General features: G+C 35.5%; 2 protein-coding genes across 3 annotated transcripts; one reads left to right on the forward strand and one right to left on the reverse strand.

Annotated features, from left to right (window-relative positions):
* Positions 1-4,426: 4,426 nt before the first annotated feature.
* On the reverse strand, positions 4,427-8,283 carry LOC149425269 (uncharacterized). 2 transcript variants are annotated; one of them, XM_089651050.1, is made up of 6 exons: positions 7,770-8,280; positions 7,333-7,693; positions 6,657-6,836; positions 5,947-6,148; positions 5,346-5,519; positions 4,427-4,697 (listed from the first exon to the last, which is right to left on the reverse strand). In XM_089651050.1, exons 1-6 carry the CDS (start codon positions 7,899-7,901, stop codon positions 4,487-4,489), a joined length of 1,260 nt encoding a protein of 419 aa, XP_089507176.1. In that variant the 5' UTR covers positions 7,902-8,280; the 3' UTR covers positions 4,427-4,486. The 2 variants fall into 2 exon arrangements, with proteins under 2 accessions (XP_089507176.1, XP_089507177.1); XM_089651051.1 differs by lacking the exon at positions 5,346-5,519 and having other exon boundaries at positions 7,770-8,283.
* Positions 8,284-15,901: 7,618 nt separating this feature from the next.
* Positions 15,902-20,532, forward strand: LOC149425270 (uncharacterized). Its single transcript, XM_089651052.1, has 6 exons — positions 15,902-16,182; positions 16,278-16,689; positions 17,289-17,477; positions 17,558-17,759; positions 18,160-18,333; positions 18,745-20,532. The coding sequence occupies exons 1-6, from the start codon at positions 16,051-16,053 to the stop codon at positions 18,956-18,958; spliced, it is 1,323 nt and encodes a 440-aa protein (XP_089507178.1). The 5' UTR covers positions 15,902-16,050; the 3' UTR covers positions 18,959-20,532.
* Positions 20,533-27,806: the final 7,274 nt, after the last annotated feature.

The following is a 27,806-nucleotide window of genomic DNA, read 5'->3' on the forward strand; positions in this document are numbered from 1 at the left end:
TTCTACCCGCACCTCATCGCCATCATTCACCATCAGGAGGGTGAATTTAAACTCACAACTTCAAGGTTTTAGCAATTTTTTAGCTCCTTTTCGGGTTACGCCTGGCTTTATTTTGTTTACTTGTGAGTTGGCCCCCCAACAGTTGGTCCCCCGGAACGTTGACCACACAGATAGTTGATCCCTCTGTCAGTTGATACGATAAAGTATTATTTATGCAGAAAGGTTATAGTCCAGTAGCCATGTACATCAGATCTAATAGTTTTGATTTTTGGTGAGTTGTTTACGATGCTGGCCCAATGATTAATCCTAAAAATTATAAGCAATAATTAGTCATTCGAAATACTAATACAAATTGAAAATATCTCCCGAGTAAAAATAAATGCCGCCAACGGGAATTGAACCCGTGCCTTCTGATGTCATTGGCGGGTTGGAAATAAGCCGACATAGCTCAGTGGATACAGAGCACCTGACCGGACATCAGAAGGCACGGGTTCAATTCCCGTTGGCAGCATTTATTTTTACTCGGGAGATATTTTCAATTTGTATTAGTATTTCGGATGACTAATTATTGCTTATAATTATTTGCAATCCTTTATGCTATGCATAAAACCTTGTCTTATAAACGTTAGTTTATCATTAAAAATAATAAGATTAATCCTAGTTTCCGACCTCAACTGCTGAACGCAACATTATCAAAAATAAAAAAAAACACGAAATTTTCTACCTTCTTCAGTTTTCGGTGATTTTAACCCTGAAGGACTCATCATAACTATCTAAATTTGCTACAATTTGAGCTTTGAACCGTCTCTGTGGACTTAATAGTTTCAAAAATACAGCTTTTCCAAATTTATCAATTTTTTCAAACTCAGAAATTTGTTTTTTTTTAATTTCGATCCTGTTGGCATATTTTCTTCTGGAAATGCCCCCCTCCCATATTTCAATAGACTCTGAAGAGGTTTGAGGAGACATTCAGATGAACCACTACCTAAATTTTTCTCATTTCTAGCCCTGTTCCTTGTGTTACATTATCGAATCCTTGTCTGAACGTTTGATCACTGTAACGGACGTAGTTGACCATATTATTTAATTTCATAAAAATTGTTTACTTTTATAAAATGTCCCTACTCCACGCCACTGGCAAAATCACCACTCCCCGCCACTGGTCATTTTGTCCAGTTTTCGGCCCAAGCGGCTTGAAAACTTTGACTCCGAATGGCTTCGATACCACATCGCCGGCTTACCTGCCGCGTGGATCAATGTCCAGCATTTTTTCTATGTAAATTTTACATAGAAAAATCAATTTTTAAACATTGCAAATATGTATATTTTACTTGTTCATCCCCTCGGCGGTAGTCAAATAAACACTATTTTCGATATACTACCGCTGAGGAGATATTAAAAAAGCTGTTTTTCACCCATATGTAAACCCATTTTTGAACAATATTTTTTACCTTTTTTGCGTGTACAAAAATCCAGGAACCTCGTAGCATAGTGAATCTTATCTCTTTCTGAGCGCTATGTTACGGGGGACCTCGGAAAAATACTAACTTAACATGTTTTACAAATTTGATCGCTTGAGATCATTTTTACACATTTATTTTACAAACATTTCTTATTTTTTGTCGTATCTTGGCAAACAAAAAATCTAGTTGTCAAGATACACATTCTCATAACTACTATGCTTTTAAACTATGTAATTGTCATTCATGTAAGCGTTCAAAATCTTTTCTAACTCGCAAATTTAAGCGACCACTATCACCATTGCTGCCGACAAAATGAATATGCAACAGTTTGTCGGAGGCTATAAACTCATTGTTGGCGCGGGTACAACCCCCCACCACTTTTGGGCTCCTAGCCCAATGTCGGGCGCGAGTCAGGCTAATTAAATATAAGCAGCCACATAATTCAAAATAAATCAGTTCATCTTTACCACCAAAACCAAGCGTTTTATTTATCAACAAGTGACTCCTGCTCAACATCTGCCTCACCTCGCCGAGTCTTCTGCTCCAAGATCTTCTGGTGTTACCTCTTCGAGACCAGCCGGCCCTCCTTTGGAAAACCGCCAACACCAGAAGCGAGCAGAGACGAAAGCACACCCAGTGCCCACCATTCACCAAGCCTGGGTGCGGGAGGCAGATTTCATCACCAATATCAACTACAATCATCATCATCGGCCGTAAAGGAGCATCTCATCGGTTGAAGACACGGTTTGGACCCGGCGCCTAAATCTACAGTCTTGTGCGGACTCCCGTCCAGTACAATCACCATAAACCCCTTCCCTTCCTCTCCATCCATGTCAAAAAATTTGAAATGGACAATATTTATCAAGAAATATTGTTTTGCTCCTTTTACTTATTGTGAGGGGGGGGGATCTTATGAAAGAAAATGAAAATTATTAATGTTTTCATTTTCAAAACATTATTAAAAATTAACTGACACTTTAAATTAAGTTAAGGAGCCGCACTAAATCTTCCGCAAGAGGTGTAGTGGAGCTGCGTCTTTGGCCATCATCTTGGGTTTGAGGCCTCGTGTGGTGGATATCAACCCCCAGGCGAGAGGTTTCAGTTCGGCACCTAATCATTTCTGTACCTGTAACAGGATTGTACATGTATAGTTGAAAAGAAAAATATGAAAGCGAATTTGTGTTTATAAATAAAATGTATTTCAGGACTATTTATCTGATGGTAAGTGGGCAAGGAGTGAAATAGAGCTGCGTTCTGTGTAGGAGGTAACCTGGCAAGATTGAAGCTCATTTTCACTGCAGCCCTCGCAAATGGACGATACCGCAGCTCATCAACGTTATCGGTGTCAGGATTGCCACCGTATAGAGCAATTATGATCCGCTCCCCTGCTGCTGCTATCTCTTCAGGTGTAGATGTGGTGTTGAAAAAAATGGCAGCATCCTTTTCGAGGTCTTGGTTTTTTTTACCATGGAAAATATTTTCATCTTCCCTTAGCTGAAGAAGCCGGATGTCGAGTCACCACCCACTGAAGGCATGGATGAAAAGGAAAGTCCAGAAATGATGGAATAGATAGCACATCTGTGCTGCGTGTTTAAAAACTATTAGGTCTGTAGAGACGGTTATGGGCTCAAATTGTAGTAAATTTAGGACGGGTTGTTTCGGAGAATTTGATCAATTCATCAAATTTCAACCTTCATTTACGGGTTCTGTGAAAGTTCTATTCAAGTTCTGTTATTATATCATTATAGGCAAGTTGCTTGACAGAACTGAAATAAAAACAGAAATTGAAAAATTCTTTCGCAGGACTTGAATAGGAATGTTGAAATTTGATGAATTGTTAAAATTCTCCGAAACAACCCGTCCTTAGTCTTCTTTGAAAACGTACAAAATGATTATATTCTAAAACTAGTCCTTCAGGATTAAAATTGCCAATACCTGAAGAGGGGTAGAAAATTTCGTGGTTTTTTTGATTTTTTTGACAATGTTGCGTTCGGCACTCGAGGTCGGAAACTTGGATTATTCATGGGCCAACATCATAAACAACTCGGCGAAAAATCAGAACTACCAGATCTGAAGCAAGGTACCTCCCTTCCAGGCGACAAGGTTACTGGACTAATATTCGGCTGCCTAACAAAAGTCGATATGCTTATATTTGCAGACGTCTGGAGTGGAAATCCGCTAGACAAATATTTTTGATTGGTCGCCGAAGGAGTATGCAGTGAGGCTATACAGCCGAATAACAAAATAAAATAACAGCATACTTGTATATACAGTCTGTTCAGGGAAATACGCCATATCTACTTAGATATAATATAACATACTGAGAACCAGGGCCGGCCCTGAGCTAACGTGGCGCCTGACGCGAGTTCAATTTTGACACCCCTTGTCAAAACCAGTAGACGCCTAGGTAGGTGATCACTGTAATCAATAATATTCGGATGATTTGTATTTTTGTATAGAGCCGTTAAAAATAATCTCAAGGGAGATATGTTAGGACTGTTATGTGTTATTATCAGCACCTTGGCAATTCGGCGCCCAGAGCAGACTGATCCAATTGCACCCGCATAGGGCCAGCCCTGGCCAAAACATGGCGACATAGTTCCCCTGACATTACACTGTATAGATAGGGGTGCTCTTGTGAGGTGTCACATAAAAAAAATACCCTTGTGCGATATTCATATTAAAAAAATAGTAGTATGACCAGTGACAACAAAAAAGATTACGTAAAACTTTTAAGAATACTTCCTGATCGCCGTGCGCCAGCTGATTCTATTTTCGTAATAACTTACTTGCTTTTTGCAAAATGATAAATTATACCGCCTTACCAGATAATTTGTTTACATAATATTTATAAAAATGGTAGATAATCTACCATAAGTAGTTGCCCCAGAATAGCCTGTTATATTCAATGTTTTTTTTAAGAATATGAGGTTAAAAAAATAATACACAGTCAGAAACAGTATTAAAATCTTTATTAAATATTTTAAGTTGGGAAGCGTAAAGGATCATTCTTTATATTAAAACTATACAATTTGAGAGGTTTTGTCATCAGAAACACCGTGCATCGCCATCTCATGTCGTTTCTTGTTGTCGTATCTGGAAAACTTCTTGCTGCAAAATCTGCAGGATTGGAGTTGTTCCTTGGAGTGAATGAGAAGATGTCTCTTGCGTCCAGATGAACACACAAAACTCTTATCACAATAATCACAGTGGTAGTTCTTGGTATTGGTATGCCTAAAAACAAATTAATACATTAATAGGTTGAATATTAGTAATAGTACCAGTTAGCAGGCGCTCTTATTAGACGAGGGTAATTTCGGGCATGTGCGCTATCAAATTTTTAATGAATTATTACATAATTTTATAGAATAAAAACAATTATTGAGCGCCTATTTTTGGGGTCTGGGCATGCGCTCTTGGTGTGGTATTGATACTCAATGCAAATCTTTTGCTTCAGTTTAGGGCACACATCATTTTTGCGTCAGTTTGACAAGGAATTTGTATCCAACACATGGCAATTCTCACGTATTTATTGGTTTAATTATTTTGCTGTCTCTAAATATGTATATGAAACGATGTTGCTTCCCCACTTTCAAGTATTACTGTAATATTAAATATAATTAAATAAATAACTACTATTTTTTATCGGGAGATGTTCCACTATCCTGACAATATGACGAATGGAATTCATAACTGAAAACAGTAATTTCATTTGATCATGAAAATCAAGAAAAAGCACCGCCGGCAAAAATTATCTACATACATTCAGATCAAACCACAAAATGTGGTGGTTTTTATAATTTGGAAGAAGTTTTAGGAAGTTTTTAGGTGGTTTTTATAATTTGGTAAAGAACATGTGGCAAATGACATAAGTAATTTTACCATCGCTCGTGTGAAATTCTCGCCGAAGACGTAATGAAGGTTTTACTACAAACACTGCATGGAAATGGCCTCTCATTTGTGTGTGATCGTATGTGAATTTCTAGTTGATACTTATCAATGAAACTCTTACTGCACAAATGACAAATAAAGTTTTTCAGACCGGTGTGAGAAAACCTGAAATGAAAACAATAAAATAATAACCTAAATTCAATGACAGAAAGTACATAATAACAACTATTTTTACTACCCGACTTTGCCTGAGATTTGGATTGGCAAACAAATAATATTATATTTAGTCGTACATTTAAATTAATTTTCACAGATCATGTTAATGACATGAGTTGAAAATAGAGAAATTCTAGAAATTTAAACTTCCAGAGGAGCCTTCACTGCAACTGCCCAAATTAAGTGTTAAAATGCCCTGTATAATTATAATATAGCAACCGCAAGTAAAAAGCCAAGGAATTACTTTATAGTTTCCCATAACAGATTATGGGAATTGGTAATGCTGGATGCCTGAACTTAAGGATACGCCAGCACATGAAGGGTACAAATCTCGTACATCTGACAGGCTATGCCGACATGTTAATGGTTAACATACCTATGTCGGTCCAGGCCTCCCAAACTAAGAAATGTTTTGTTACATCCCTCCACCGAGCAGACGATCCTCTCTCTATCAGAAGAGTGGGTGGCTATGTGTATTACTTGTTTTGCCTTGGTGTTAAAACATTTATCACACACTTCACATTTGAATGTGTTCCCGCGCCTGTGCATGTTCCTGTGGTCCTTTTCACTTCTATAAGCTAAACATTTCAAAAATAATTTACATGTATTATAAATGTAATTCTTAAGAGTTCATATGGTTAAATTATGTTTATAAAACCCATGCACTTTTAAATAGTAAGATACTCTCTGTATGGAAAGACCACTATTGATTACAATATCTATCCAAGTTCATCCGCCATGACACAGGGACATCCCTAGCATGGCAGGCGAAAAATCAACCCCTAAGTGTGCAGTAATCTTAATTTCAAAAAAATTATATTACTACTATTATTTATAGCCATATAATAGATCTGAATTGAAAGGTTTCTCCAACCTTCAATTTCTTTCCCCTTTCGGAGAGCAATAGAAAAAACCCACTGGGTTGAATTATTTTAAGATTTACCCGAACAAATTGTTTAAATTTAGAGTTTCAAATCCAACTTTTTGTATCAAAGGAGATTACTTCAATGATGAAATTTCTTTAATCTTTTATTCCATACAATATATAATATATTATTTTTCTTGAAAATAAAAATGAAAACATACATTTTCCGCACAGTTCACAAAAGTATCTTTTGATTCCAATATGTGAATCCTGGTGAGAAATTAGTAAATATCTCCACTTGAATGTTCTGGGGCAGAGACTGCATGTCAATTTTTCCACCTTTTCTGCTGCCGGTCTCTTTATCTTCAGTTTTAGGTTTTTATTTTTCGCTCGCTTCAATTCTGTGAAAAGGCACAATTATTTAATTCACAGGAATAATAAATGGAATCCTAAAATTACTCACCAAAAATACCTATAGAACCATCACAGTATTTCCACCAATCATCTGTGTTTTAAAGATCAAAATTCATCTGTTAAGATATTATGGTTTTTGTTCAGGTATCAGAGGGGTACCTGACTACAGTAGTATTGTAGTACCTATCTGCGAACCCAATGTTAAGTTAACTCAGCTTCTGAGAGGTTAACTTAACATTGGCTTCAATGTAACCCCGCGTATGAGCTCGTTAGAGCTTAGCTTATTGAATATGTAAATCAAAATCTTTTGGGGAAGAGTCAATTCCTCTTGGTCATAGTCTAACATGACAAAAATATACTCCCAAACTTCCTCCATTCCTTTTTCTTCGCATTTAAACAATATCCTTCAACTTCGGGATGTAACAGAACACTGTGTCAAATAAATAAACTACCAAATGATTTAAATAAATATATTATACTTACTTCTTTTTTCATGTGCTATTCCTCGTAATGACTTATTAGAATCCAATTTTACAGGGCTATCTAAGCTCTCATCAAAGGAAGAAGCTCTTTCATCTTCCATATCATCAAGTTCCTCCACCTTTATACAATCATCTTCGTCTTTGATATCTTTATCAGACAGTTTCATTTCAAATAAATTTGAATCAAATATAGGTGTTTCTTCTTTTTCCAGCTTTATTTCACCGTCTTTGATGATGTTAGCCACGTACTCCAGCATAATTTTAAATGAGTTTTCACATAATCTGCGAAATTTATAAGCTGAAGATAACTGCTTGCGACATTTAACACAAATCTGGCTAGGGAGTCCATCTTTCTCAGATACCTGAAAGAAAAGACATTATAATTATGAATGAAGACACACCAGCATAATTAAATTGATAACATTGTAAATAACTCACCGTTACCGTGGCACAAGCCAATAACATATCTGTACAAGGAATAGAAATGTCTCCAATATAATCTTCGATTTCAAAAATTGATGACATATTTCCTTCTCCTAAACAAATACGGCAAATCTTTTCGAAGTGCATTTTAAAAATTACTTTGATAAAAACCACAGAAAACAGAATACTTATTGCGAAACTTAACAGAAACTGGGACTTTGTTTTGGTCAAAGGAGTTATTCCACAAAACACAATTTGATAAGGAAGTTCAAAATAAGTATTTCTCCACTTATCACAGAATTCACAACATTATAAGTTATACCCAGAACTAAAAATAAAAACATTTAAAAGAAATGGTAGATACATATTCATTTACACTTGATAATAAACATGTTTTTACGAATCAATTCTAAATTAGGTTCATACTATTAAAATTAAAATAAGTCAAACATTTTTCACGTATCATTATTTGCTTTTGTTTTTCGACTTTTGACAGTTTTCATCTGGCCAAAGAAGAGCAAAAATAACGAGAAGGAAAGAGAAGTTTCGTAGGCTACTCAACACGAATACGGACGAATAGCGAGTTCATACAACTATATTGTGTTATTATTTTTAGGTACCTACCTTAACACTAGTGGTGGGCGTAATGCGTAATCGAATTTTGTGATAATATTTTACAAGTTCGTTTCCGGGATAAAATCTTCTCGCGGAAACATTGTGATAAACAAAGTTTTCGTTTCCGATGCAGTTATTATCGGATTATGTTTTTTATAATAATAAGTCGTCATTGAAATATTCTCAATGTCTTATGAGTGCTGGTAGACTGCTCGGCTTTTCCGGACGGTTTTCTTCAGCCGGTGCTGATAATTTATTTGTATGGCATTACATGCATACGCTGCAATGTATGCAATCACTCAATGCATCAAGACATCCAGACAACCAAACTTAGGATGACTTTAAACCGATAAATAATGCATCCAACTTATGGTAATTAATTCTTACGCAAGATTAACTCACTTTTATTTGCGATAAAATAAAATTTATGCGATTTTGTCAATAAAGACGAAAAGGCCCAAATAAAGTGTTAGAATAGAAGTTGGCTTGAGTTAAACAATTCTTCGCGGGCTTTTGTTCTTACAAAAGGTAAGAAAATTATTATTATTCAGTCCAAAGGTGAACAATTTATTTTATCAATGAGAGGAAGCTTACATTAATTTATTTGTAGCCAGTTTCTCATCGGCGGGGATCGATATTCCCATGCACGTAGTTTTTCCCTTTTAAGGTAACCGACTATTAGCCAGGGAACATGATATTATTGACAAAGAAATTCGCCCGGCAGCTGGCACATGTGTGGCACCTCGTTGAAATAACATACCGGATGTCGCCCGGCACCCGTCCGCAGTATTTTTTTGTACAAAATATGGGCTACGGCTGTGTGTGGAATTATCAGCGCTTTGGCTTTTGGCTACTTGGCTTCTTGGCAAGTCGGTGCCAAGAGCAGACTGCTCCAATTGTACCCGCACAGGGCCAGCCCTATGCTGGCGCAATTGGATCTATAATACCTAACACTTAACAGTCCTAACTCCGTGGTCCTAACACAGATTATTTTTTGCAAAAAATAGCGCTATATTTACAAATCATTCAAATATTAGTGATTATAGTGATCACCTAACTAGGCGTTTAATGTCTTTGACAATTTCTGCGCCATATTACGCTTACATTATTGCGCCAGGCACTGTTTCGCTTAGGGCCGGCTTCGATATAGCCCTGATATACAACCGGAACCTTCAACAATTAATAATGGTAGTTTTTAATCATTGACGCTATGATTTTGCTTGTATATCTGAAACTTAAAGATTTTTCTTAATATCTAATAAGGGCTATTATAATCTATTTTCATTACATTTGTCAACCAGAGGCTTATGAAAATGATATTGTTCCTTACAGAAATTAAGTATATGAGATATTAGAAGAAATGTCAAATGTGGGGATGTAAACGCCATTACAACGATGCTTTAACATTGAAACTGGCTGTACCTAAACCTGAAAGTTGCCAAAAAATAACAAAATGTAGTGGTATGAGAATATTAAAGACTTCTACGAAAAATTAGAATAGATTCTGAAAACCATTCCATGTTTTTGACCAGCCTGATGCAACTTATAACTTGTAACGAGACCGGCGTAATATTTGAAAATAAATCTTCCATCATGACAAGAAAAAAAAACAATCATCATAATCTTTGCTGAAAAAGGTGCGACGTATACATGAACGGTATATGCTGTAATGGAGCTGTAAAAGCACTTCCACTCTTATCACTGTATTATCTGTAAGAAATCACTATATTACCATATTATATGGTAATATAGTGATTATGATATGTTATGCTATGATATGTTATGATATGACATTAACGAAAAATCAGAAAATATTTTCAAAAATGAGATCCTAAATTGTATGACTGAATTAGATTTTAAATCATGCATAAACAAAAATACTAGAGAAATGCACGGACAAAAATCGTCTTGCTTAGATCATATTTGGATAAACATAAAATTACAAAACCTATATAAAATCAAAACAATGATTTGGCAAACGAATATTACTGACCACCACACTTGCTTATTATTGTATGATAATGAAATAAAATCACAAATTAAGGCTCCAATTACTATTAAAAAAACCACAAATATTGCCACTTTAGAGAAAAAATTGAAAGCAGAAACTTGGTGTACGATACTACAATCTAACGATGTCGAACAGTGCTCAAATATGTTTGAAAAACAAATTATGGATCATATTGAAACCTCCACAACAGAGGTCTCATTATACACGAATTCAAAATTCAGACGTATAAAACCTTGGATCACTTGTGGCCTAATAAAATCTATCAGAGAAAAAGAAAGGCTATATAAAAATACAATTAAAAATCCACACGATGAAAATGCTAAGATAGTTCTCAAAAAATATAGAAATAAATTAATAGCTTTAATTAAAAAAAGTAAAGACGACTACTTTAAAAAAATAATCTTTACTTCAGAAAACAATCTAAAAGTTATTTGGAAAACGGTAAATTATGCAATAGAAAATAAGAAAAAAAATAATTCTATAAAATATTTAAAACATGAAAATAATATAATAGATGTATCCAAAGACCCAAAACTAACAGCAAACATTTTTAATTCTTACTTCTCTAAAGTAGGAAACAATCTCGCTGATAAAATCACTAAATCTGTACACACACCAAAAACTATAACAACTAATACCCAAAAACAAAATACACTATCCACTTTTAAAAAAACTACCGAAACTGAAATACAACTTGTAATAGAAAGCATGAAAGACGGATCCTCTCCAGGTTTTGACCACATTTCTGTGAAAATTATTAAAGAAATGAAAATGTATCTACTGAAACCACTAAACCACCTTATCAATCTCAGTCTGACTAAGGGCATATTCCCAACAAATTATAAAAAATCTATAATATCCCCTATCTTTAAAACCGGCGACCCGCAAAATGTTTCAAATTATCGACCGATATCACTAATATCGAATATAGCAAAAATATTTGAAAAGATTGTGAAAAAAAGGGTTGTTGATTTTCTAGAAAACAATAAAATATTACATTCCAATCAATTCGGATTCTTAAAAACAAAAAGCACACAAGATGCAATAGCAAATGTAACATCATTTATATACTCTGCACTTGATGAAGGAAATAAATGCGCAGGAATATTCATAGACCTAAGAAAAGCATTCGATAGTATCTCACACGCAAAGCTTATCAAAAAACTGAAATTAAATAACATCAATGATAAAGCCGTCCAATGGATAGAAAGTTATTTGAACAATCGTGCACAATTTGTTAAAATAAATGACCAAACTAGCGACCAAGAAACATCAAATTTTGGTATCCCACAGGGCACCGTGCTTGGACCAATATTGTTCATTTTGTATGTAAACGACATATTTATTCAACCATTGCATGGCCAAATTATCTCTTACGCTGATGATACAGTCCTTATAATAAAAGAAAAAACTTGGGAAAAAATTAATCTAAAAGCTACAGAAGACATAAATAATCTAAAAATATGGTTTGACAATAACCTCTTGTCGTTAAATAGTGATAAAACATATGTCATTCCTTTCGAAATTAACACTAACATTGTACCTCCAAATCTTCAAATATTCTTACATAATCATTCTCTCGCACAACACGATACTAATCACTGCCAAAAAAATTTTTCACTTCTGAAAATAGCGGATAAAATTACATATCTTGGAATAATCATAGATAAAAACCTAAAATGGAAAGATCACATCGACCATACAATAAAAAGAGTTAGGAAGTTAATTCATATATTCTTACGGATACGAAACTTTTTATCAACGAAAAACCTATACTCAATATACTACGCATTAGTACAGTCTATTCTTCAGTATGCCATTATCAGTTGGGGAGCAGCTTACAAAACTAATCTGACCCCCATAGAAATTGTTCAAAAACTAATAATAAAAATTATACTAAAAAAACCTCCAGACTTCCCAACTGACAGCATATTCGAAGAATTCAAAGTTCCAACATTTAAAAACTTATTTATAAAAAATTCAATTATACAAATTATAAAAGAAAAAGATTAATACGCATTCATAACTGAAAATCGTACTAGACTTAAACATGTATTTGTGTGCCCCAAATTAAACACTTCTTTTGCACAACACCATTATACTCACCAAGGAAAATTCTTTTTCAATAACCTACCAATAGAAATCAGAAGCATTAGGAACAAAATTCAATTGTTGAACTCCATCAAAAAGTATTTTAGAGAATGTCACACTAAAAATCTTACTTGTTTTTCTTCTTACTGAATACATATATGTTTACATATTTTAGTTAACGGGTCTGATTGCCATGTGTCTATATTACCTACACATACATATATATTGAAATACATGATTATAGTAAATAGTAATTGTAATTATATGAAATGTATTAACTGTACCAACTGCATTGTATTAACTGTACACGTGACTTTATTTGTACATAATATGTGAAATGTTAACTCTTCTTCCATCCACAAGCTAAGGCTTTTAATGGAAGACCAGTAAAATTATAATATAATATTCCTGCATATTGTTTCATAAATAAAAAAATAAAAAAATAAAAAAATGAGATATGATATGTTATGCTACCCTATAGTTACCTTATATTTTACATAAATAGAAGGTAATGTAAAAATGTATCTAAATATTATTATTTTCATTTCTTCATATAATTAGGACGTCGATACAGCTGCAGGTACCCCTAAGGGCCCAGTCCATGTTGGCGCCAACTCGCCAACGTATGAACGCCGTCGCCAAAGTTGGCCAGTTAAAAACGGTCATGTCGTTTAGGCGACATATCGGAGATGGCATATTATAAATCATTATTAAAAATTTATTCGTCAACATAAAAATAAACTAAATATACGAGGCATATCCAGAAAGTAAGTGTACTGAATTTTTGTAGCTTACAATTTTTTTATTGAAACATAAAAATTACATGGTTACCGTAGTACATATGTAAGCTATTTTTCGACATAGTCGCCATTCCTCTCAATGCAGGTGGTGAAGCGGGGTAGCAACTTTTTGATGCCTTCCTCGAAGTAGTTTCCCGCCAACCCCTTCGTCCACTTCTCCACCTCCCCCTTTACCTCCTCGTCGGTTGAAAACCTTTTTCCACCCATGTACAGCTTCAGGGAGGTAAAGAGATAAAAATCTGAAGGTGCTAGGTCAGGGGAATGCGCGGGGTGGTTTAGGATATCCCATTTAAACAAAGCAAGCAGTTCCTTCGTTGCGTTGGCCGTGTGTGGTCTGGCATTGTCGTGCAGCAGGCTTACTCCTTTTTTTTTTTTTAAAAGAAAGACAAACATTCCCGGGTTACGAATAACCTGACAATATTTGAAAATCTCCTACTACCACCACAGTAAGCTGAAAATGTTGCTTGTGTTGTGATGGAGGACTTAGCCAGCCGAGGAATTGAACACACTACGCCCGAGTGAGACCCAAGCCCGATTTCAACTCGGCCACCGACCGGACGAGAGTGAAATTCTTTGTCAGAATGCCTCTCCTCTTGTTTTGAATCGCCTTCCGCAATGTTTTTAGGGTCTCACAGTATCTTGCAGATTTGATGGTCTCTCCTTGAGGCAGATATTCAATCAAAATGATGCCTTGACAGTCCCAAAACACGGATGCCATAATTTTCTTGGCTGAAATTGTGGTTTTGAACATTTTGGCGGAGGGTGAAGAGGTGAGAACCATTTTTAAACTCGCGATACCACTTGTACATACTCGTACAATTCATAGCTTTATCACCATATGCAGTTTTCACCAAATTATAAACCTCAAACGGAGGTTTTCCCTTCCAAACGAGATAACGGATGACGCCGCGTATTTCGCACTTGGCGGGAGATTGGATTGACATTTTTCACGGAACGTGTTGTTGCGTCGACACTTCTCAACGTACTGACCTTGAACCGGTCTCGTTGCGGAGGGGAAGAGTCAGCCTACACGTAAGTGTAGCCAACATGACGAAAGTAAAATTCATTCGGTCGTGAGAGCCTCAGTACACTTACTTTCTGGATACGCCTCGTACCTTAATCGTATTTTTTTCTCACTTTTTTCGGGAATGAAAAATACAATGAATATACCCTATTCTGCATTGACCATTTGATCTTCTTTTTTAATGGGAATACAGTAAAAGAGTCCCAATTGCTCCCAACCGTCTGGAGCTTTATTATCTTTGACTACGGCATTCTTAATTAAGGAATATTGTGAGGCTGAAGGTAGTGGAGAGTGGAAGGAGATGGGGAAGAGGAAGGTGGGGGACTACCTGGCTAGATCTTGTTACCTAACATGGTTAAATCCATTTAAAGCAACGTTTCAAATCAGAATGGTGGTCTCACACCAGAGCGATGCTAAGAGTATTTTCCACTCTGAAACATGCCACAAGTACCTGTACGACATATTATTTTTTTAAATGAATGAATGAAATGACACAAAATCGTCAAATAAAATTTACCCAGATTTGAACCCGTGACCTTCGGATTGCTAGTCAAGAGCATTACCCTTCGACCACGGATATGAAAATTATCACAGCCATGTGTCAATTTATTTGTACAGCACGTTAAATTATTAATCATCGTAATTCGTAAACGTAAATAATCAGCACGACTGTCTCTGATGAACGCGTAATGCGAGCTGAAGGCCGAGCCAACGTATGAACGCTCTTTGCGTGTTGGCCCTAAGATCTTTTGATGTGTGCACGAAAACCGACAACAATCGGGTTGATCGGCTAACGTTGGCGGCCAACGCATGCAACGTCCAAGTCATCGTGTACACGTTGGGCTAGCGCATTAGCCCAATGTATTGGGCCAATGCGCAGGAATACGTGAAAATGCTGGTTAGCATTTGTTAAAATGTAATGTAACGTGAGAAAATTTGAATTGTTTCCTTGATATCACTATATTACCTACCTTTATCCAATGAGGTAAATAGAAAAAGTCAACTTTGGCGTACGAAGTATGGGCCAAGCATATCGGATCATTGTCCGATGTGGGATATCGGTCGGTTACGAGGTGAGCGGTTTATTTATGGCTACGAGCGCTCGCCGGGCACAGGTCTCCGGTGATAACTTCAAAATTTCGACATGCACGCTGAGACAATGTACAAGTCATATTGGAAAATGTAGGGAAAGCAGTACCTTTTATCTGTAACTAGGGTTTTACCATAATCAGTAGTCGTGTAAATTGACTTGAGCATTTGTGTGGCGACGCGCGGCCGTCGGTCACTTTCGACACGTTCGTTGAGTTCATTCGCGGTCGGAAGGATTCGGGCGACATCGACAGTTGTCACACCTCCTTCCTACTTCCCGCGCGGGAACAATATTTCACACTGATATTGCAAGATCACACACTGAATGCAGACTATATTTATATATAACACAATGCCTTCACCCTATTTTTTTTCAGAGTCAGATGTTTCGGAAAAATCCATCGTTATTTCGAAATAAATATTTCGATTATACACATCGCTGTAAAGGTAGAAATTTTATAATCTTCTGTGGCCCGTCTGTCATTGAAAATGAGGGCAAAGTAAAGTGAGTAAGTGACAGCTTGGGTGACAGATCCACTCATGATCCACTTCATTTGCTCTACTTCTCTGAACGTCAAAATGAATAGTTTATTTATTTTATAATCCAATTATTGGAAACACAAAATAAAGCTTTCATATGAAGCATATTTATACATTTTCTCAATTATGGATTTCGACTTAATATGCAGAGTGTGTTTGAAAGAAGGTTCAATGAAATCAATTTTTTCAACCAGGAAATCTGATGGAGAACGAAAAGTTACCTGTTCAGACATGTTAACTTCTTGCGCTACAGTAACTGTAAGTTCCATCAAAAATGAAATATACAGTTTGCAATATTTATGAATAACTAATTTGTTACCAATAATGTACTTATTTTGTATGTTTGTTATCAGGTCTCTCAAGAAGATGGACTTCCTGGTCATATTTGTTCACCCTGTTTAAAAAATTTGTGGTCTGCTTATAAATTCAGGCAACTGTGTGAAAAGTCCTTCTCCTATTTACTAAACTACGCTCCAAAACCATCTGTGATAAATGAAATAAAAGTAGAAAAAGTGGACAATGTTCCTACGATTGACCCGTCGGAAGTTTTGAGGTCCATCAAATTAGAAATAGATTTGACAAATGAGAATTTGCTGAGCGGGGAATGTGTGAAAGACGAGGAATTACTTCCGAAAGACCGGGACGAGTTGATACATGAAGGTTTCGATAATGTCGATGAGAGTGATAACTCCGATAATGATTTTCTGTTGCCACCTAATTCTGAATACATTCGAAAATCCAAAGAAAAAAAGAAACGGAAAAAAAGTTAGTACTTATCAAATTTTTACCTGTGTTGAATTTTATTTTCTATATTTTCATGGCTGATGTATAATAATGCTTATTAACACACTTTGTACGGGAAAGGTAGTTCTACCCATTCAATCTACTGGTGCAAGGAAGCGGGAAGGGTAGATCTACATTTTACGCCAGTTCTAATAATGTAAAAGTTATTGCTATCCGATATTTGAGTCGTCGACTTTCAACAAAAAGTTCTTGAAGTAAGTTGAAAATAAATAAATAATGTATGAATATGTTGATATTTTGCAAAGTATATCATTTTATTTTCAAAATTTTCCAAACCTGACATTTTTCATGACATCAACAGATTTACGAAAAATTCCGGAGTAGGTTTTGCAAGTCGACGACTCATTTTAATATGAATGTTGTATACCAATCTCTTTGGAAAGTTCCCAACTACACTTTTATAACTGGGGTTTGTGAGTAATATGTAGAAATATTGATTCAAATATGTGCATTATTTTCAAAGATATAGCGATTTAAAGCAAAATCTATTTTTTCGTATTGTAACGTGTGCGAACTGCCCGCATAAAGTGCGTTAATATGAATTTCGTATTTTTTTACAGAAATAAAATTAGAGAAGAAAAGGTTATTACAAGAGCGAGAAGCAGTTGAAGAAGAACCAAGGCACATAAAAGGTAAAGGCTTTCCGTGTTCCTTCTGTCCCAAGATATTCGATAAAACGTCCCGCCTCGTCACTCATCAAGACTTCCACATGGGAATCAAGAGATATTATTGTGATATCTGCAGGAAATGTAAGTCATTTCAGTAATGTTAATACACACATATGTACTTAATTAGAATAAATCATATTATGAACCTTATTTATGATTAGCTTATAGATCCGAAATAGACCACAAGGGAATGCACAAGCGAGGATTAAAGTTTAAATGTGAAATTTGCACTAAATACTTCAACACCAAAGCTAAACTTACCATTCACACGGAAACACACAACGAAAATAGAGAGAAAATTATTTGCGGGTTAAATGGCTGCACTAAAGTTTTTATGACTCCTGGAGGAGTACAGAGACACAGGTAACCTAACTACCTCAACTAATTAGCATTATTATTTTTTTTTAAATATCTTGTATGATACGCTTTGCTTTTTCCCATTTCTACCCTTCCCAACTCTTAAAATTAGAATTCTTGTGCTATACCACATAAGAAAAATTGATTCTAAACATGTGGTAAGTATTTCCTTCACAAGAAACATACCTTGGGTTTGGGTCTGGGTTCTTCTATAAAAAAGGGTTTGGAAATGGCTTAAATGTTGAATCTAAAGTAGTGTTTATATATTTACTTTGCACTATGGAGATAGATAAGATTTTGCACTTGAAAAAATTGATACAGCATACATTTTTATGATTCTCTTTTCCTACATTCCTGAAAGTTTCTAATAAAAAAGCGACTAAGCATTTTATGTTTATTTTTATAGATCTTATCACGATGGTCTGAAAAACTTTATCTGCCACCTCTGCAGTAAAGGTTTCATCGATAAATACTTGCTAGAAATACATATCCGAAGCCACAACAATGATAGACGCTATCCCTGTTCATATTGCGATAAACGGTTTATCCAATCATCTGCCAGAATAGCGCACGAAAGAAGGTCAGTATTATGAAATCAAACATTCTTATTTTAAAACCAACCATTTTGAATTAACCATCTTGGTTATTATCAACCACAAGTTCCGCAGTAATTATGCAGAACTGTTCAACTACACGGATAATTACTTTAGTTGTAACTGGATTGAAGATGCAAGCCACAAAACCCATTATACTTAGTTTAAAAAAATTAAATCAATTCTTATTCATTATGCTACGGTAACTCCAATCAGCTGTTGAACAATGGTGCATTCAACACATGGCCCGGACACGGTAGACATGAAACAAATAATGGAAACATCATCATTTTTTTACATTACAAACTGGTATTCAAAGTTGTTTGTCTTGTATGATAGTAGATAGTAGTGACTTTCAAAATCTATAATCTATATAACCTGTCTTGAATTGTTTTTAGGCATACCAATACCAAAAATTACCACTGCAACCAATGCGAGAAGAGCTTTGTTTGTTCATCAGTTTTAAAGAGACATCTTTTGTGTCACAACAAAAGCAACCATGAATCCTGCAGATTTTGTGGCAAAAAGTTCTCAAGGCTCGACAATAGAAAAAGACATGAAGCTGTCATGCACGGAGTAACAGATAACGCAGATGAGAAAATAATATCATGATTCACCACAAGCTCCTTTTCATATGCACAAATATTTGATTGAAAGCATTTATAAAATTTTGTATATCTTTCCTCACTTTATAACGCGGGGTAATTATTACAACTAGGTAACTTCGAAATCAGCATTTTCGTGTTACACACAAAACCATAACTTCATTTCCTCGCCCATGTATGTCACAAATAGTTGTGGTTGTTGCTCGAAAACGCTGATTTTGGGGGTTACCTAGTTGTAGTGATATGATAAAGCTGTAAAACTAGGTCCGTCCCACGGGTCGGTAAGCAATCGACATTAATTGAATGCTGCAAGACCCTGCGCAGAAAAGTTCCTCATTACACTGTGCTGTAGACCATTATCTTACTACAGTGAACTTAATTTTCTGCCCAGGGTCTTGCAACATTCCGTTTATAACGATTGCTTACCGACACGTGGGACGATGGGATTAGTATCACTGTTTGAGAGTTTTCACTGCTTCATACAATCAAATTTGTGCTTTACAGTTAAAGTTTAAAATGTTTCAATTTCATTAATGTTGCTATGTAGTATTCAATAATTTAATTCATTTATTGCTTTTTGGCAATTATTACATATGTTTTGAACTCTAGACATGTAATTGAGCCCTTAGGAAAAACAGCATTATTGAAATAACACTGCTTTTGTACAGATGCATTCAGATAACGCGCTATATCTCCATATACGTTCACAACAAAAATTGTTTTAAAATCTCGACCACAGATGGCAGTACAAGACATGGTGACAGCCGGTGATGAAGTAAAGCCAAGCAGGCCATTACTTAATTGAATCTGACGGTTTGTGCGATCGGAGCCTGGCATATCTGTCAATATTATAGTAACAATGTTTTATTTCTGCAGTGTTATTTTTCAATATGTTGTAACATGTCTGGAATTTTAAAATTTTTATTAATAAAAAAAAAAATATATATATTTATGGAAAAATGGCATTATTTTTATTTTTTATGTTTATTGTATTCAACTTATGAATAAATTGATTGAAATACATAAAACGTGTTATTAGAAATACTTTATTACGTATAAATTTATTTGACTTTCAATGTGTATACGCTCACTACAAATCAAAACACAGTCAAATGAAATGTTTAATAGCCCATATCTCTGAACTTTTGACCTAATGCTTTTTTTCCAGGGCTCAATTTGATATCAAGGGTAATAGCGAAGTTCAATCGTAGAAGTCAGTAAACGCTTTAATAAAATATAAATAATTATAATAATTACACTTACCCGTTATTCAGGTTGCAGATTCTTTTGGTATCGCTTTGGTTAAATGACTAGCTAGCAAAGAAAAAATTTACACTTCTTCAATATTTGCTTGATTACTTTGTAGCGTCATTTTAATTATATGAAAATGAAATACTTTATATACAACACTTTTTCAATAATATTAAATTATTATTGGTTAAATGGTGTAAACCAAGTATTTCATTTGCATATAAAAAATTACAGACCAAAACAATTTTAGATATCAATTTTTATTGAAAAACTCATGAAAAGTCCAAAAATATATTTGCGATAACTTTATTTCAGAATGTTTGCTGCGCAATAATGTTCAATTTTTATTCAAATTTATTTTTAAATAAATATTTTGTATTTTGAGAGATTATAAGATAATTCATTAAATATTATTTGTTTTATTTTTATTTTATGTATTTTATGGGAATTTTCTACAGTAAGTACTACAGAAAATTCCCAAAATCGTCACACTAGAATTGCTCGAAGCTTTTGAGTATGTAATCTATTCCATTTTTTTAAAACACCCAAATATCCTCATGCACACAGATAAAAAAAAATTTCTGAACTGTATTTGGCTCGTTGAGTTGTAATGATTGGAATTTGTTTATTTATTTTCAGAATGATGGCATGATTTAATTTCACTGGAATCTAGGTGCTCCTATTTGTCTTACTACTGAAAAATTAATTAATTCTGTTACATATGTGGCAGATTATTCTGATGCTATCCATTGTTTTTATACAATGTAAATGATTTTAACCTTCCAGCGGGCGCGCTGTCATAAAATTTACGACAGACGCGCATTATCGCTTCCCCCACTCTAACCACTTAGTCGTAAGCATCGAGCTTCGAGCTATTCTAGAGTCAAATCAAATGTCAAACATTTACTGCAAGATATAAATGCTTCTCTCAAAGTGAATTACGGTCGGACAGTTGAACCGATAACAGAAGAAGAAAACAGAAGCTTTCCAAAACGCGGTGTTTGTCGGTTATGTGCACTGAATAAGAAAAGATCCTCAGCATCAATGAAGTGTTGCCGTTGCCAGTCCTTTACATGCAAGAACAATTCTTCAGTTGAGGTGGTTTGTAACAATTGTAAGGATGAGAATATTGATTCTGACTAAATAGGTCGATAGAATATTTTGTTTTGAAATATTAACATGTTTATAGTGTTGCTTCGTTTTTTTTTAAGAAAGTCAAATAATTTTTTTTTAAGTACTGCCTATTATCATTTTTCATAACCTTAAAGAAATTCCCTAACATTTGTATAAAGAAAACACCACTTAAATGGAGAAAACTCGATGACGTAAAATTTACGACAGCGCCCGCTCAATAGAAATTTCTCAACGCGCCCGCTGGGAGGTTAAGGCAGGTTTAAATCTTTATACGAGGGTCATCCAGAAAGTAAGATTAAAACATTTATGTAGGATCGAAAAATTCTTGTATTTAATTGGGATACTTCACAAATATGTTACTATTTTTCAACGTAATCGCCGTTGAGATCGAGATATTTCTGTAGCCGGGGCAGCAGTTTATGTATGCCAGTGTCATAGACCTCCACCGCCAGCTCTTTCAGCCACTTCTTCACAGCTTCCTTGACCTCCTGATCATTGGAAAAACGTTTTCTACCCAAAAACTCCTTTAGTCTAGTGAATTGGTGATAGTCTGAAGGCTCAAGTCGGGAGAATAGGGGGGACAATATCCCATTCAAACGATGTCAGCAGCTCCTGTGAAACTCGCGCGGTGTGTGCAAACTCCTCGGGTCAGCATTCCTCTTCTGCAGTTCTGAATGGCTCTTCTAAGTTTTTTAGGGTATTTTTGGTAGCTGGGGAAGATGAATGACGCCACTGAAGTAACTGTCTCTTCGATTCTGGGGTGTAGTGACACACCCACATCTCATACCCGTCACGATAGAGTCCAGAAAAACAGGGGGAAGTGCTTGACGACCTCTCCATAGGAAGAATTTACTGTGACTAAAACAAAATGGCTGACAAACACACGGGACCACACTTGTAACCTTACTTTCTGGATGACCCTTGTACATATGTAGGTACACACGGTCTCCGGAAAATAGTGGTACAAGCAGGGAAACTGGTAAATTTATATCAAATTTGGAGTCGACTTTGTGGTACAACTTTTTTTATTTGAGCTTTCATTTTCTAATAAATGAAGTCCGATGTTTATTTGTATTTTTTATGTGCTGCAGATGATCACCTTTTTCTGCTGCACCATGAATTCTTCTGATACCGTGTATAAAATCCATATGGTGTTGTATTTTTCAAATAGGTAAATAAATAATTTATGTACAAATGGGTTAGTTTATAATCTTTCATGAACAATGTTTACTAACTAGAGTTTTCCTATTGTTAAACAAAACACACCTTTTTAATCACAATAATACATAAAGCAATGAAAGAAAATACTATGTACATATTTACAAAGCAATTTTTTATTATCCCTTTTTTACAGCGCTGTGTGTGTATGTACATACAAAATAATAACATTATAGAGATTAGATCTGCAGGAATGAGGGTAAATTACTTTATTTTGTGACAAAGACCAAAAAATCAACTGATTCTGGGGAAAAAAACTAAATGAATATATTATACATGCGGATTTGAAGCAAGTTTGGCTAGGTGGAGGGGGTTGTCATCGGGACTCGAATGCCCAAGACATGAGATGCTTGGGTTAGGATTTGAATCAAGTTTGGCTAGGTGGAGGGGGTTGTTATTGGGACTTGAATGCCCAAGACATGAGATGCTTGGGTTCGGATTTGAATCAAGTTTGGCTAGGTGGAGGGGGTTGTTATTGGGACTCGAATGCCCAAGACATGAGATGCTTGGGTTCGGATTTGAATCAAGTTTGGCTAGGTGGAGGGGGTTGTTATCGGGACACGAATGCCCAAGACATGAGATGCTTGGGTTCGGATTTGAATCAAGTTTGGCTAGGTGGAGGGGGTTGTTATTGGGACTCGAATGCCCAAGACATGAGATGCTTGGGTTCGGATTTGAATCAAGTTTGGCTAGGTGGAGGGGGTTGTTATTGGGACTCGAATGCCCAAGACATGAGATGCTTGGGTTCGGATTTGAATCAAGTTTGGCTAGGTGGAGGGGGTTGTTATCGGGACTCGAATGCCCAAGACATGAGATGCTTGGGTTCGGATTTGAATCAAGTTTGGCTAGGTGGAGGGGGTTGTTATTGGGACTCGAATGCCCAAGACATGAGATGCTTGGGTTCGGATTTGAATCAAGTTTGGCTAGGTGGAGGGGGTTGTTATTGGGACTCGAATGCCCAAGACATGAGATGCTTGGGTTCGGATTTGAATCAAGTTTGGCTAGGTGGAGGGGGTTGTTATAGGGACTCGAATGCCCAAGACATGAGATGCTTGGGTTCGGATTTGAATCAAGTTTGGCTAGGTGGAGGGGGTTGTTATCGGGACTCGAATGCCCAAGACATGAGATGCTTGGGTTCGTATTTGAATCAAGTTTGGCTAGGTGGAGGGGGTTGTTATTGGGACTCGAATGCCCAAGACATGAGATGCTTGGGTTCGGATTTGAATCAAGTTTGGCTAGGTGGAGGGGGTTGTTATTGGGACTCGAATGCCCAAGACATGAGATGCTTGGGTTCGGATTTGAATCAAGTTTGGCTAGGTGGAGGGGGTTGTTATAGGGACTCGAATGCCCAAGACATGAGATGCTTGGGTTCGGATTTGAATCAAGTTTGGCTAGGTGGAGGGGGTTGTTATCGGGACTCGAATGCCCAAGACATGAGATGCTTGGGTTCGTATTTGAATCAAGTTTGGCTAGGTGGAGGGGGTTGTTATTGGGACTCGAATGCCCAAGACATGAGATGCTTGGGTTCGGATTTGAATCAAGTTTGGCTAGGTGGAGGGGGTTGTTATCGGGACTCGAATGCCCAAGACATGAGATGCTTGGGTTCGGATTTGAATCAAGTTTGGCTAGGTGGAGGGGGTTGTTATTGGGACTCGAATGCCCAAGACATGAGATGCTTGGGTTCGGATTTGAATCAAGTTTGGCTAGGTGGAGGGGGTTGTTATTGGGACTCGAATGCCCAAGACATGAGATGCTTGGGTTCGGATTTGAATCAAGTTTGGCTAGGTGGAGGGGGTTGTTATAGGGACTCGAATGCCCAAGACATGAGATGCTTGGGTTCGGATTTGAATCAAGTTTGGCTAGGTGGAGGGGGTTGTTATCGGGACTCGAATGCCCAAGACATGAGATGCTTGGGTTCGTATTTGAATCAAGTTTGGCTAGGTGGAGGGGGTTGTTATTGGGACTCGAATGCCCAAGACATGAGATGCTTGGGTTCGGATTTGAATCAAGTTTGGCTAGGTGGAGGGGGTTGTTATTGGGACTCGAATGCCCAAGACATGAGATGCTTGGGTTCGGATTTGAAGCAAGTTTGGCTAGGTGGAGGGGGTTATCATCGGAACTCGAATGCCCAAGACATGAGATGCTTGGGTTCGGATTTGAATCAAGTTTGGCTAGGTGGAGGGGGTTGTTATTGGGACTTGAATGCCCAAGACATGAGATGCTTGGGTTCGGATTTGAAGCAAGTTTGGCTGGGTGGAGAGGGTTTTCACCGAGACTCGAATGCCCAAGTTTGGCTAGGTCTACTATGTATTTTTTAAGTGGAGGGATTTTCGTGCCTAACTAATAATGCTGTTTAGGGCGAACCGGGGGTTTTGGTGAATCATCTAAGAAAGACATTTTGAAGGTTTTTATGTCTCATAATGTTATTTGTAGCTCAAATTGGGCGGCATAGGTTATGATGGGTCGTAATTTTGATTTGTAAATGAGACAATTTTGTACTGTAGTGATAACAGTTGTAATGCAAAAGCAGGTGAAGGCTGCAGCTGCGTTTTTTTTTCTTCATAATAATATATGCGTTTTACGTAAAGTTAAATGCTGCTTGGATATTCCATAATATCAAACCTAAAATGTTATATTGTTGTGTATATAAATAAAATATTATTACAAATGCAACAGACCAGTAGGTTAATTAATTTTAACAATTAATTGAATTGCATTTATATAAAAAAAAAAAAACTAAACTTAAATAGGAATGAGAAAACAACCTACTTACTGATAGGATTAAAGCTTGACACTTTTATTTTATTTTATTTGAGTATTATGGTGTTTACCTAACTAGATCAAAGGAAACATTTTCTAAAGCGAACCAAAGGTTGTTTTATCCACAGAAAAAATAAACTCATTAGAATGATATGAGTACATGATTATGGTAAGTAAACATGAACTTTGAGTAGTGCGTAATCTACACAGATAAAAATATGTAACGTTTCACAATGTTACCTCTCATCTGGTTTATTCCAAACATACATACAGTGAAACTGGCTTATAAAGTTTCTCAACGGACTGGAAAAAAAAACCTTACATGGGCCGAAAAAACATTGAATGTGTTGGTTTTAATGGACGTATTGCCGAAGCGAGTATGTATATCCTTATCCTTTGATAATATGTATATCCTTTCATAAGTAGCAGATACTTTGTGACATTATAATTTAAAATAAAACAATAACTTTGTAAACACCATTTTTCCATCAAAGTGGTGTTTACATTGATTTATTTTAAACTAGCTGTACCCCGCCACGCGTTGCTGTGTCTCAGTCTGACTGTGCAGATTGAGAAACAATAGTGCATGTTGCTTTTACATTCAAAAGCAACACCCGCTATTGCTATTACGCTGTTTTTCAAAAAAAGCATGTTTGTCTAACAGATGGCGCTGTTTTTCAAAAAAAGCATGTTTGTCTAACAGATGGCGCTGTTTTTCAAAAAAAGCATGTTTGTCTAACAGATGGCGCTGTTTTTCAAAAAAAGCATGTTTGTCTAACAGATGGCGCTGTTTTTCAAAAAAAGCATGTTTGTCTAACAGATGGCGCTGTTTTTCAAAAAAAGTATTCGAATGCAACGTTGTTTCAAAGCAGTGAAGAACTTTCAGAGATTTGAGATTTTGAAAAAAACGAAAATTAACATTTTTATTTATATAGATTAAAAGATTAAATATGTGTATAAAAAAATAGTACAAATTCGAAAACAATTTTGTTTAATAAAATTTAAAAGTTTTATGCATTTTTTTAAATAAAAAAGGTGTAAGCAAACAATTTGCAACTTTCTACATATTATAAACATGCCTCGAAAAATAAATGAGATTCTTGATTTTTTTTATCATAAAGTTATATTTCCTTGCACTTATTAAATGATGAACAATACTAGTGGTAAATATATAAACTACGTAAAATAATAAACAAAATATAACTTGCTATTGCCAATGTGTTTCTGTAAACTACAGTGGGTGGCCAAATTATTAGTTACACATGCAAAAATTACATTATCATCAGTTTAAAGCTATATAACATTTTTATATAGAGGGATTTATAATTTTATTTGTTTTTTTTTTGTTGTTGGTTAAATTGGGTATTTCTAACATAATTAAAAATAAATTATTCTATTTTAAATAGGACAATACAAAATGTTTAAAAAAATCGCTTAATATTTAGTAGAACTAGGCGTCAGATACAGCTTGCACATTTTTTGGTGTGATCCGAATGCATTCTAGCAGAAATAGTAACTACAGCTTCATCAAGTGGATTCAATATATACTGATTTTTCCAAAGCATTTGACAAAGTTAGGCGACATATCCTAGTACAAAAATTAAGTATGTTGGGTATCAAGGGTAATCTGTTAAGTTGGATTGAAAGTTATCTTAGTAAAAGAGAGCTATGTGTCAAAATAAAATCTGTGGAATCTTACATTTTCGAAGCCACAAGTGGGGTCCCTCAGGGGTCTCACCTGGGACCAATTCTTTTTTTGTTATTTATTAATGATATTGTTAGCATATTTAAAGATGTAGAAGTTCTTCTTTTCGCAGATGATTTGAAAATATATAAAACAATACGCAGTTTAAACGATTGTTATACTTTGCAACTTAATTTAAATAAACTATATCGTTGGTGCATCATCAACTCTCTGTTTCTTAATATTAAAAAATGCCAGGTCATTCGTTTTTGTAAAATACGAAATCATACAATTTATGAATATTCGCTTAATAATGTAAAATTGACAGCTGTCACTCAAATCAGGGACTTGGGTGTTATATTTGATGAACAGTTAACATTCAATCCGCATATAAATGAAATCACAAATAAAGCCCTAAAAATGCTTGGGTTTATATGTAGAACCGCATGTGACTTCAAGTCACTAGAATGTTTGAACACACTGTACACATCTTTAGTAAGAAGTCAAGTAGAGTATAATTCGCCTATTTGGTCCCCGTTTTATAAAGTACATTCCAACAATATTGAAAGGGTACAATACAAATTTTTAAGATTTATTAACTTTAAACTAAATATTCCAATCCTAAATATAAATTATATCCAACTCATGCATCAACTAAATTTGATTACGCTATCAGATAGGCGAATTATCTCCGACCTTGTTCTACTAAATAAAATTATTAATTATAGAATCGACAGCCCTGAAATTCTTGCCACAATAAAATTATTTGTACCTTCCAAAAATACGAGACAAAATTCCACCTTTTTCT

This window comes from Hesperophylax consimilis, chromosome 3 (genome assembly GCF_061612785.1).
Source record: "Hesperophylax consimilis isolate HC1 chromosome 3, BYU_Hcon_1.0, whole genome shotgun sequence".
NCBI lineage: Eukaryota > Metazoa > Arthropoda > Insecta > Trichoptera > Limnephilidae > Hesperophylax > Hesperophylax consimilis.